The 13,369-nt window shown below is 38.2% G+C and overlaps 1 protein-coding gene across 1 annotated transcript; it reads left to right on the plus strand.

Moving 5' to 3' along the window:
• Positions 1-2,018: 2,018 nt before the first annotated feature.
• LOC133304027 (L-type lectin-domain containing receptor kinase IX.1-like) lies at positions 2,019-12,794 on the plus strand. The gene is made up of 4 exons (XM_061503998.1): positions 2,019-4,020; positions 6,718-7,229; positions 7,883-8,080; positions 12,786-12,794. The coding sequence occupies exons 1-4, from the start codon at positions 2,019-2,021 to the stop codon at positions 12,792-12,794; spliced, it is 2,721 nt and encodes a 906-aa protein (XP_061359982.1).
• The last annotated feature ends 575 nt before the right edge of the window (positions 12,795-13,369 follow it).

A 13,369-nucleotide genomic window follows, 5' to 3' on the forward strand; every position in this document is an offset into this window, starting at 1 on the left:
GCGGGGGCCACCACAAATGAGCTAAGGCTACACCAACCGTAGCAAGTGGATACGACACCATGTCTCAACCCAAAACCTTAAGGCATTGGGTTCATGGGTCCATCCACCGATATACTCTTTACTTAGCTCATTACCAACCAATGTGGGACTCATCACACTTGAATATCCCAACAATGTGTGAAACCCACAATTGGTATGCTCCCCCTCAACCGAGTACCCGAAGTGCAAAGTACTCGACCCGCCTCCTAGCCAATCATTAGGCTAGCTCGAGCCCAATCAGGCTCTGATACCACTGTTGGAAAATCTGTTCCCTCAAACTCCAATGTCAAGCGGGTCCAGGGGAAGCCCGTGGCGGGGGCCACCACCAATGAGCTAAGGCTACACCAACCGTAGCAAGTGGATACGACACCATGTCTCAACCCAAAACCTTAAGGCATTGGGTTCATGGGTCCATCCACTTATATACTTTTTACTTAGCTCATTACCAACCAATGTGGGACTCATCACACTTGAATATCCCAACAATGTGTGAAACCCACAATTGGTATGCTCCCCCTCAACCGAGTACCCGAAGTGCAAAGTACTCGACCCGTCTCCTAGCTAATCACTAGGCTAGCTCGAGCCCAATCAGGCTCGGATACCACTGTTGGAAAATCCGTTCCCTCAAACTCCAATGTCAAGCGGGTCCAGGGGAAGCCCGTGGCGGGGGCCACCACCAATGAGCTAAGGCTACACCAACCGTAGCAAGTGGATATGACACTATGTCTCAACCCAAAACCTTAAGGCATTGGGTTCATGGGTCCATCCACTTATATACTCTTTACTTAGCTCATTACCAACCAATGTGGGACTCATCACACTTGAATATCTGTTTTGAGAAGCTCGTTTACAAGATCGGGATGCGTAAACTCAGAGATATTAAATAATGTTATCATCAAGGGGAGTGAAATACGTGTTGCACTCTTTTTTCTTTCACCATGGTTTTGTCCCATTGGGTTTTCGTGATAAGATTTTTAATGAGGCAGCTTCTAATATCATCAAGGGGAGTGAAATACATATTTCTTCTCAATAGGATTATTGGACATCCAAGGGGGAGTGTTATAAATAATTTATTGGTTGTCCATATCCGTTATATAACCGTTATGGCCGTTGGAGACGTTACGGCCGTGGAGACGTTATGGCTGTTGGAGATATTATGACAGTTGGAGAATAATTTCAGTTATTGTAATTTTCAGGTTTCCCGAGCCTATAAATAAGACATCATTGTAGTATGACAATACAACTAAAATACATTCCCCTATGTCTCTTATCTCTATTCTTCTTCTAATTCTTAGTAATTTTACAACAAAACTTACAAATTTTGTAGACTAACAAGTCAAGTGAAGCTTAAAATAATTTATACTGGTTTAGCCCATTTAACTTAGAGGCTTGACAAGCACGAGTAACAATTAACGGTGCATGCTTTTCTCCATGTCGTGGCTATCTTGCAGCAAAATTGAACACACATAACTCTACATGAAATATTGAAATTATCGTCAATCTCTAAAGACGGCAGAATCGCTGATTAGTTCTAACTTCTAAGAAAATACTGTCAAAAGACACTCATTTTAAAAGAGAGATATCTCTTTCAAAACTTTTTTTTTCTTTATATATAGATTGTTAAATATTTTTTAAATATAACTTAAACAATGCATTGGCTTTCTTGTTTCCTGAAAATTTTGGTTAACAAACACAGCCAAGTTTGTTTCTAATTAATGGTTACATGCTACAACTCCGAATATTGCCGTTTTGATGAGCACACGCAGCATAGTCCAGTGGTTATGATCGCTGCTCCTTTTTTATGACATAGTGAGTTGTGGACGCAGGAATATTCATCCCAATGTTTAGAATTGAGACAACTGTAATTAAATTACACAAATTACTAAGAAAGTTAGATAAATGACAAATAAGGATAACAGATAAAAACATAAACGAAAGTGTGTTAGGCTTCGAAGTTCAAACTTAGCTCTCACTTTGCAATGGCTGGTTGTGGTTGGCATAATGGTGGTGTCCATGCAACAACTCCTCTGTTGTGTTATGCAATGGGAACCATTTTGTTCTTCTTGATAATCCCTCTTGCACATGCTCAGCCTGTGTGTTTTGATTACCCCAACTTTTTAAATGTTGATCAAAAGCAGTTAAACATTGAAGGAGATGCTTCTATTTCAGGTTCTCGCATTGAGCTCACAGCAAACACAACGGGCCTAGTAAGCGAATGGTTTGGGAGTGTTGGGCGGATCACAAGATCCAACCTTATTCATATTTGGCAAAAAGACTTCACAACCAACTTTTCCTTCATTGTTTCTTCAAATAACAGTGCTTTTGGAGATGGTTTGGCATTCTTCCTAGCAAGCCCAAATCTCCCAAGTACAACAGATTTAGGAGGCGGAGGAGGTCTTGGTCTTCTTCCTGCAGGCATACCTGTCTCCATTGATCCCTATTCATTTGTGGCAGTGGAATTTGACACTTACCAAGATTATTGGGACCCACCTTACCAGCATGTGGGTGTGAATATCAACTCTATGAAGTCTGAAAAACAAAAGAAATGGTTTATAGATGTTGCAGAAGGCGATGTTTGTTACTGTAGTGTTCAATACAGTTCAGGAAATAATAATTTAAATGTTTCTTTCACTGTACGCAAAATCGGTGATGGGCCTATAACACAGACTCCACAGTTCTTTTCATACCACATTGATATCACAGAGCACTTACCAGAGTCGGTTTATGTTGGCATATCAGCTGCAACAGGAACATATTTTGAGGAACATACCCTGCTTTCATGGTCATTTAGGACAAGCCATCCAATTCATGTCCATCCTAAGAAGGAAAGCAAGTTAAGCAAGAAAAAATTATTGGAAGGAATCGGAATCGGAATCGGTGTAGGTTTATCTTTGAGTTTAGTAGGGTTGGTCCACATTTTATTACCGAAGAAGAATAAAGGATATGAAGAAGAACCAACATCGGAAACCAGTTCTGATCTTAAGATGGATGCTGAATTCCTCCAAAGCAGCACTGGACCTAAAAAGATTAGTTATTATGAATTGGCATCTGCAACAAACAACTTCGATGAGACAAAAAAGCTTGGGCAAGGTGGTTTTGGCGGTGTTTATAAAGGCTATTTGAAAGACTCTAGCTCCTTTGCTGCTATAAAGAGGATATCAGCAAATTCTAGGCAGGGTATAAAGCAATACGAAGCAGAAGTTAAGATCATTAGCCAATTGAGGCATAGGAATTTGGTAAAACTCACTGGTTGGTGTCACAAGAAGAATGATCTCCACTTGATATACGAGTACTTGCCTAATGGAAGCTTAGACTCTCATCTTTTTCGCGGAGAAAGCATCTTGCCGTGGCAGGTGAGGTACAACATAGCTCTGGGCTTGGCTTCAGCATTGTTTTACCTTCAGGAAGGATGGGAAAAATGTGTGCTTCATAGGGACATCAAATCAAGCAACATAATGTTGGACTCCAACTTCAATGCTAAGCTTGGCGATTTTGGCCTAGCTAGGCTGGTTGATCATGAGAAAGGGTCACAAACCTCAGTTGTGGCTGGGACCATGGGTTACCTTGCTCCTGAATATATAAACACAGGCAAGGCTAGAAAGGAATCAGACATATTCAGTTTTGGGGTTGTTTTGTTGGAGTTAGCCAGTGGAAGAAAAGCCATTCACCACAATGAAAAGGAGGGTGAAGTATCATTAGTTGAGTGGATTTGGGAGCTTTATGGAATTAGAAATCTGCTTGCAGCAGCAGACCCAGAGCTATGTGGGGCATTTGATGTGCAGCAAATGGTATGTTTACTGGTAGTTGGGTTATGGAGTGCTAATCCAGATTGCACATCCAGACCCTGTATAAGAAAAGTGATTAAGGTGCTTGATTTTGAAGCTCCATTACCAATTCTCCCACAACAGATGCCTGTTCTAGCATATCTCCCTCCAACAACAAAAGAATTTTTTTATTCAGTTTCATCTTCCTCTCCTACAAGTTAATATGATTAGTCATTGAGTTTGACAATTCATATCAAGTTTGGAACTTTTGTGTAAGAGTTCCCTTTATTTGTAAATGGAATACTTTAAGTAACTTAATGAAATTTTTCTTATTTTAAGTAGAGTTTGAAAACTTTGCCCCTAACCCCGGGTCAACCTTGACCGCCACTCTCTAAGGGTTAGGGTCAACAGTTAGACCCTGCATGCAAGTTGATCCTTCTGACTTCCGAAACCTGACTAGGTCTCGGTGACTCTCTGATTAGAAGGGGTCATTGAATTTTTTTTAAAAAAAATATTCACATTAAATGACGCAATTTTGTGAAAAAAAAAAAATCACTGCTAACCTAAATTCCAGACGTCTTCACCTCAGTGGTTCCTCCTCCTTTCTTCCCCTCCTCCACGGCTCTGCCTCTTCGATCTTCCCTCTTTGTCTTGCCGCCGCCTCTCCTTCGCTGTGGTGGTTCTTCTCTTCACTAATCCACTTTTTTTCTTGGTTGTTTTCTCTGCTCTGAGCATGTATGGATTATTTATTACTGAGCAATAGGGTTTAAGGACACGTAGTCAACTCTCCGACACGTTTTTTTCGACACGCAATCAACTTTTTTGGACACGCAGTCAACGTTAGGACACGCTCGGACACGTTTTTTTTTTTTTAAATCTTAATTTTTATTTTGTTAACTAAATATAAAAGAAATAATTTACAAATTGATTTTTTTCTGGTGGCGATGGCGATGGCCCCGTGGTGGCGGTGGCGATGGCCCCGTGGTGGCGGTGGCGTTGTGGTGGTGACGACGACATTGGTGGTACAACGACAGTGGCAGATAGTGGCGGTGGTCATGTCGGGATGATGGTGGTGATGATAATGATGATAGTGCTGGATGTTAGGAAATTATATTTTCTAATAATTATTGTGGGTCACATATTATATTAATAATTATATTGTGCTATTTATATATATTTGGTAAATTAAAGTGATCAGTTAAATATTTCCAAATAGATTCCTAAGTGAGTATGGGCTGAATAAGTGGATACCGGTGTTGGGCCAACTAGGTATAATGGGAGTTTATTGGCCCAACAATAAAGATAAAAACACTATAAAAAAGGGTTATGGTCCCCAATATGTTAAATAACAACCCTAGTTTCTCTTCCCCATCAAGAGTGAGACGGCACACTAAGGAATTCAATTTTAGGGTGATTTGACTGAGGAAGACTTCAAACCCCAAGAGACAAGATCAAAGTTATTCCGCTGCAATGGAGACAGGTATTCCTCCACCTTTATGTTGTTCTTATTTTTCTTTATAATTTGGTATGATGGATCTTGGCTTGTAGGTGATAGTTATCACCATAAAGTTTAAAGGAATTAAAAATTCCAACAATTGGTATCTGAGCCATCGTCATATTGAATTATGAGGGAATTAAGTTTTGTGATTTTTTATATATGATTAATCATGAAAAGTTTTGCTTTATTGTCTTTTGGCATAAAGTTTATTATTTTTTGAACATGGGTTCCATCTTATGTATTTTGTATTAGCTATGTAGTGTTATTTTTGTTCCCTGACGGTGATTTTTTGGTTTTGGAACAAAAGCTACATTTTTTAGAAAAAAAAAAACTAGGATTCACAGTTTAATAAGGGTTTATTATTTAAATTTTGAATCTGTGAATAGATGGAATGTTTGGAAGAATTTTGGCTTTATAATCGATGAGGTTTTGTTCTTTGAATTTTTTGAATAAACAATGAATTCTCTTAGAATGTTTTGGACTTATAGTTTGAAAGAAATCGAATGTTTAAGGTCTTTGGTTTTGAGATTTTCTTTTAGATTTGATATTCTTTGTCAAAAGCCAAATTTAAATTTTTGGGTATTGTGCATCACTTTCAAGCTTTCATTTGAAAAGGCTTACATGTGCGTCGATTGTGCATTAATTTTTAAGCCTTATAATGAAAAGGTATTTATTGTGTGCATCATTTTCAAGCTTTCATTTGAAAAGACTTACATGTGCGTCGATTGTGCATTAATTTTTAAGCCTTATAATGAAAAGGTATTTATTGTTATTGATATAATGATATAATGATACAATATGTATATTTATATACATTGAGAATTGATAAAGAATAATTTTCTTTATTGTTGTTATTTTGTTTTTAAATAGGTTTATTATCCCTAAAGGTTTCTATTTGAAATTAAATATGATAGATTTGTTAGCCGCCACAGTGGCCAAATTTATAAAGGTTAATTTGATTTCAAATAGGTTGGTCATATAAATATATTTTATTTATGCAAATAATAATCGGCCCACAGGAAGGTTATTGTTTGGTCAAATAATATATGTTGTGTGATCATGTGTGTGTTTATTGCTTATGCGGATAATGATCGGCCCACCGGAAGATTATTATTTGGCCAAGTAACAAACATACCTGTGGTAATAAATATGTGACAATTATCAAGAATTCTCCATGTAATTCATAGTCGGCCCACAGGAAGGCTATGATTTGACAGGACTTATTGTCAATGTTTGATTACTACATTAAGAGTACCACTTACAAGTTGATATTTTTGTCCACAGACTAAATATTAATGTTGTGCTAGGTATCTTATAATAAACTCATTTTACTTCGGATTATTTGTCTATATCGTGTATGAATATATATGATATGACATGTTATTAGTATGTTATCTTTATTGGTTCTCTGTATAGTTTCTGCTACCGCTGCCAATTATGTTGCTCAAATGAATATGCTTCCAATGCTTAATGGGGCAAATTTCAAGTTGTGGAAAGAGAATGTGAAAATTGTTCTCGGCCACATGGATCTCGACAATGCGCTAAGGACTGAGAAACCCACTTCCACTCAGGAAAATCCAAAAACGGATAAAATTGAGAAGTGGGAACGCTCAAATCGCATGTGTCTGATGATCATGAAACGTTGCGTTCCGGAGGCGTTTAGGGGCTCGATTGTTGAGACTACTGATGCCAAGTTGTTTCTGAAGGAACTCGAGCAATACTTTGCTCGAAATGAAAAGGCTGAAATTGGTCAAACCTTGTCCAAACTCATAAACATGCGGTATAAAGGAAAGGGAAACATAAGGGAGCATATTATGGAAATGTCTAATCTTGCTGGAAAACTAAAGGCATTAAAGTTAGAGCTGCCCTATGAGTTGCTTATGTACTTAGTTATTATCTCTCTTCCTGCACAATACAGTCAATTTGTGGTGAGTTATAACACTCAAAAGGAGAAATGGACTCTTAATGAGCTCATTTCTCACTGCGTGCAAGAGGAAGAGAGGTTACAGCGAGAGAAGACTGATAGTGCTCACTTCGCATCAACCTCTCAAGACATGAAAAGAAAGAGAGCTTAGGATAATGCAGATGCTTTGCCAAAGAAGCAAAAGAAGCAGGACCAGGAATTCACCTGCTTCTTTTGTAAGAAATCTGGACACATGAAGAAAGAGTGTTCCAAATACTAGGCATGGCGCGAAAAGAAGGGTATGACTCTCACTTTAGTTTGTTGGTACTGGTTCTGTGGCACAAGCGTTTAGGTCATATCTCTAAACAGAGAATTCAGAGGCTTGTGACTGATGGAATTCTTGAACCCCTTGATCTGGATGTTTTTGAGGTGTGCATTGAATGCATAAAGGGGAAACAGACAAATATAAGGAAAATAGGTTCCAACAGAGCTTCAGACGTCTTAGAATTGATTCATACGGATATTTGTGGACCATTTTCTATAGCCTCTTGGAATGGTCAACAATACTTTATCACATTCATAGACGACTATTCAAGATTTGGATACCTATATTTGATTAGAGAGAAGTCACAATCATTGGATGTGTTCAAAGAATTTAAAGCTGAAGTTGAACTTCAGTTAGGCAAGAAAATTAAGGCCATCAGATCTGATCGTGGTGGTCAATACTATGGTAGATCTGATGGATCGGGTGAACAACGTCCAAGGCCCTTTGCGATCTTCCTAAAGGAGTATGGAATCGTGCCGCAATACACAATGCCAGGTAAACCTAGCATGAATGGTGTTGCGGAAAGGCGAAACCGGACTCTTAAAGACATGGTGAGGAGTATGCTTAGTCATTCTTCATTGCCAGAATCACTTTGGGGAGAAGCACTAAAGACTGCAGTTTATATCCTTAATAGGGTTCCCAGCAAAGCAGTGACAAAAACCCCTTATGAGCTATGGAATGGAAAGAAACCTAGCATAAGGCATTTACACATTTGGGGTTGTCCAGCAGAAGTAAGGCCTTATAGGCCAAATGAAAGAAAGTTGGACTCAAGAACAATCAGCTGCTATTTTGTTGGATATGTTGAACGCTCTCGGGGCTTTAAGTTTTATAATCCCACTACAAGATCCTTTTTGGAGACGGGAAATGCCAGATTCCTTGAGGATGTTGAGTTTGGGGGGAAGATAAAATAAGGAATGTTGTCTTTGATAAGGAAGAAAATAATATTTCTCTTCCTAATATTGTCATCATTCAAGATGCAATTACGGAACAAGCAATTAATGATCAGGTCCCTGTTCATAACATTGTTATGGAACAGGCTGTGATATCTGACATTGCTTTGGGTCAAGACAATAATGAATCACCCCCTATGCCACCTATAGAACAAACTCAACAAACTCAAGAAGTGCCATTAAGGAGATCCACTAGAGAAAGGAGAAATGCAATTCCGGATGATTATATTGTGTTTCTTCAAGAGCATGAAAATATTTTAAGCTTGAAGGAAGATGATCCAATCAACTTCCAACAAGTCTTAGAAAGCTCTAATGCTCATAAATGGATTGATTCCATGAAAGATGAGATGCAATCTATGAAAGACAATGACATTTGGGATCTTATTGAGTTGCCTAAAGATGTGAAACCCAATGGTTGTAAATGGATATTTAAAACCAAAAGGGATTCAAATGGCAACATCGAAAGATATAAGGCACGTCTAGTTGCTAGAGGTTTCACTCAGAAAGAAGGCATAGACTATAAAGAGACTTTCTCTCTGGTTTCTACGAAGGACTCCTTTAGGACAATAATGGCGCTTGTGGCTCATTTGGATTTGGAGCTACATCAGATGGACGTAAAGACAGTGTTTCTCAATGGTAACATTGATGAGACAATTTATACGGTGCAACCAGAAAACTTTGTATTGGGAGATTCAAAGTCTATGGTTTGCAAATTGAAAAAAGTCCATATATGGCCTTAAGCAAGCTTCTCGTCAATGGTACCACAAATTCCATCAGGTTATTATCTCCTATGGCTTTGAGGTGAACTTAGTGGAAGATTGTGTGTATCACAAGTTCAGTGGGAGTAAATTCATATTCCTGATACTATATGTTGATGATATCTTACTTGCCAGTAGCGATATAGGCTTATTGCATGAAACCAAGAAACTTCTCACTAAAATTTTTGAGATGAAGGACCTGTTAGTATATGGATGTCCTAGAGACAATCTTTTGATTAGATTAGGACATATGTAGACCTTTTATATTGTCGCAAATAAAAGCACTATTTATCCTGTTTCATATTTTGTCTCAATATTACTATTAATATTTATATGAGTAACTGGATAAACCCCTTGGAATAAAATAGGTATCTCTTGAGTATCTGTGATGAGATCACGATCATGAGGATTCAAGGATACTGCATGTTTATTCCTAATGCTATGTTCCTAGTCTAGAGACACTGAGAATGGGGATCAGTGATCTCGGGTAAGACTAGCACGACTTATCTACTTGTATTTGGATGCAAGGTAAAGACCTCATGAGCTACAGATATGGAGATGTCTTAGCTAAAGTCGTGGGTGGACCTATAAGGGTATAGCTCGCACTGAATAGACCCACAAAGAGACTCTATGAGGAACTCTCACAGAGAGTATCATTAGATTAGTCTCTTTATATTTGGGTATGTCTTTCCTAAGACCAGAAGTTATTACCTAGACTGTGTTCTAGAAGGCATGTTTTGATTGTGCACCTCGTCTGCCTGAAACATGGAGACTCATAGGTATACTGTTGGGCTTGTCCTGAAAGAACACAGGGCTAGGGTGATAAGCTGAAGGAATTCATCAAATCTCTGTGAGAGATTAGGTTATCTGTAAACCGGAGAAATCGGGATAACATTTACAGGGACTCGGGAATCTATGCATAGTAAAAGAGATCATAAGATGATTTGCCTTTAGAGTCTGTAAATTGAAGATTCCCTATTTCAAATAAAGTTTAGCCTAAACCGCAAGGGTTGATACGCTTCCTTACCCTAGGTTTTATGGGAAGGTAACCGAGACGAAAGGAAATATATACGGCAACCAAATATGTGTAATAGGATGATCAAGTCATTAATCTAACTAGTTCTGGGGCAACAAAGCATTGCTAGTGCTCTGTGTTGTCATTAGATGGGTTGTGGGCTTATTGGGCCCAAGCCCATTTATGTCAGTGGCTATGTTAGACCTAATGGGTCACACACTAACACCTAATTGTCTAGATGCTCTAGCATTAAAGGTATTGGGCCTAACAATTGTTATTAGCCCAAGAAGCAGTTTGGAACTCCACAGATAGGGTGGAGGGCGCATGGATCAAAGTAATGGGCTTGGATAGTCCAAGACATTACTAATTAATTTAATTAGTTAAATTAATTATCAAATGTTTAAATTTTGAATTTTGAATTTGAAATTTGAAATTTGAATTTTGAATTTGAATTTTGAAATTCGAATTTTGAATTTTGAATTTGAAATTTGAATTTTGAAATTCGAATTTTGAATTTTGAATTTGAATTTTGAATTTTGAATTTTGAATTTTGAATTTTGAATTTTGAATTTGAATTTGAATTTAAAATTTAAGTGTTTGAAAGTTTGAATTCAAATGTTTGAAATTCGAATTTGAATTGGCTATGAAAAGTTGTTTCATAACAAAAGGATAAGATGAGATCTTGTTGGAACATATCAGGAGGAGATCTTTTGGACATAATCCAAGGATAATGGGGTGCTGATTTTGGCTAGATTTGATCATCAAAATCAGCTCCAGAAGATACGGTCTGTTGGGAGAATATTTGAGTGAGTTGCTTTAAGTTTGAAATGCAACTAACTCAAATGTATCTGGTCACCTTTTAGGCTATATGGGGCGCACCATATAGCTGATTATATGATGGTTCATGATCAGATTTCTGACTAGGTATTGAACTTAGTCTCATGAGAATATTCTGGGATGTTGTTGGCAATTTTTGAAATGCAACAACTCCACTTATTCTCTCCCCATAGGGCGCCACCTTGATCAGATTTTTGGGAGAAAAATTTGATTTGTTTTGAAACTTAAAAGGCTCCTCTTGTGTGCTTAAGTAGCAGTTAGTTCCTCCTTAGTTTTTGGTGAAAAAGCCAAGCCTTTCTCTACTCATCTATGCGCCCCTTGTGAGGTTTTCTCTTAGAACACTTCACTCTTCTAAACACTTTTACCTAGCCTCCTGCATCACACACTGAGCGCATAGCAAGCCTTATTGTGGTGATCAATCGGCGGCCTTACTGGAAGGAGTTCTTGTATCTAGACGCGGGTGGTGTGGGTCAACGTTAGAGGGTCTGAACCCTTCAGACCTACCTTGATCATCTTGAGTTTTCACGAACAAGGTATGACATACGTCTTAAAGTATGTATCTTGATATGCATGTGTGTTCCGCTTGCGAAAAAAATTTGTTTTTCCCTCACGCATGTTTCGGCCTTCAAGGCCATTTCTACTTTCAGGACCTTGGTGATGCATCTTTTGTCTTAGGAATACAGATACTTCGAGATCGCGCTCAAGGTATCCTACGGTTATCACAAAAGGCCTACATTGAAAAGATTTTGGATAAATTTGGCATGAAGGATTGTTCGTCAGGAGATACGCCCATATCTAGGGGAGACAAGTTTAGTCTCGCCCAATGCCCTAAAGGTAAGCTTGAGATGATAGAAATGACAAAGGTACCTTATGCTTCGGCAGTAGGAAGCCTTATGTATGCCCAGGTTTGTACTCGCCCTGATATAGCATTTATAGTGGGAGTGTTAGGAAGATACTTGAGCAATCTAGGAATGGGTCATTGGAAAGCAGCCAAGAGGGTTATGCGGTATTTAAAGAGAACTAAAGATTATATGCTTACATATCGGAGGTCAGATGAATTAGAGATCGTCGGATATACTGACTCTGATTTTGCTGGATGCCAAGATAGTAAAAGATCCACGTCAAGTTATGTCTACATGTTGGCTAGAGGAGCTATTTCTTGGAAGAGTGTTAAACAGACACTCGTAGCTTCCTCTACTATGGCCGCTGAATTTGTAGCTTGTTTTGAGGCATCCAACCATGGGGTATGGCTGCGAAACTTTGTCACATGGCTGCATATAGTGAGTGGTGTTGAAAGGCCACTGAAGATTTATTGTGACAATAGGTCAGCAGTGTTGTACTCCATCAACAACAGAAGCTCTTCAAAATCGAAGCACATCGATATAAAGTTTCTGGTTGTTAAAGAAAGAGTTCAGAGTGGTCAGATTTCCATAGAACACATAGGGACGAACTCCATGCTTGCGGATCCGCTTACTAAAGGCTTAGTGCCTAAGGTCTTTCACGAGCATACTGCTCATATGGGTGTTGTTTTGTTCGATGACACTACGGTTTAGTGGGAGTTCTTTATGTTGGTGTTCTATGTAAATAAAGAAATGAAATATTCTTATGTTTGTTTTCTGCAGAATAAAGAATTCAATGATATTTTCCCTCTGAATGTATTATATTTTGTGCTTGTGTTTCTGCATTGTGTATGCAGAAAATTTAGGATTGATCTCATAAAGATTAAAGTAGGACCAGTTGGAAATAAGCATGGTAAGATCACATTGCACGTAATTTCCATGCCATTCATCCATACTTGATCTATGTCATTGACTATATTGGTGCGATGACCATGGAAGGTTTAGTTACGCTTGAAAGTGACAAAAGCCGCCATGATCTCATATTGATATAGAAGGTGGACCAGATTGTATCTAAGGAGGAATCTAAAGAAAAATAGCATACAGTTGCGCACTAAAGATATACGATATAATTATCTCAAGTTAATATGTGGCCCAAGTGGGAGATTGTTAGGAAATTATATTTTCTAATAATTATTGTGGGTCACATATTATATTAATAATTATATTGTGCTATTTATATATATTGGGTAAATTAAAGTGATCAGTTAAATATTCCCAAATAGATTCCTAAGTGAGTATGGGCTGAATGAGTAGATACCGGTGTTGGGCCAACTAGGTATAATGGGAGCTTATTCGCCCAACAATAAAGATAAAAATACTATAAAAAAGGGTTATGGTCCCCAATATATTAAATAACAACCCTAGTTTCTCTTCCCCATCA

Source organism: Gastrolobium bilobum, unplaced genomic scaffold (assembly GCF_033153095.1).
Source record: "Gastrolobium bilobum isolate Gb01-03AN ecotype WA unplaced genomic scaffold, APGP_CSIRO_Gbil_v1 utg33132, whole genome shotgun sequence".
NCBI lineage: Eukaryota > Viridiplantae > Streptophyta > Magnoliopsida > Fabales > Fabaceae > Gastrolobium > Gastrolobium bilobum.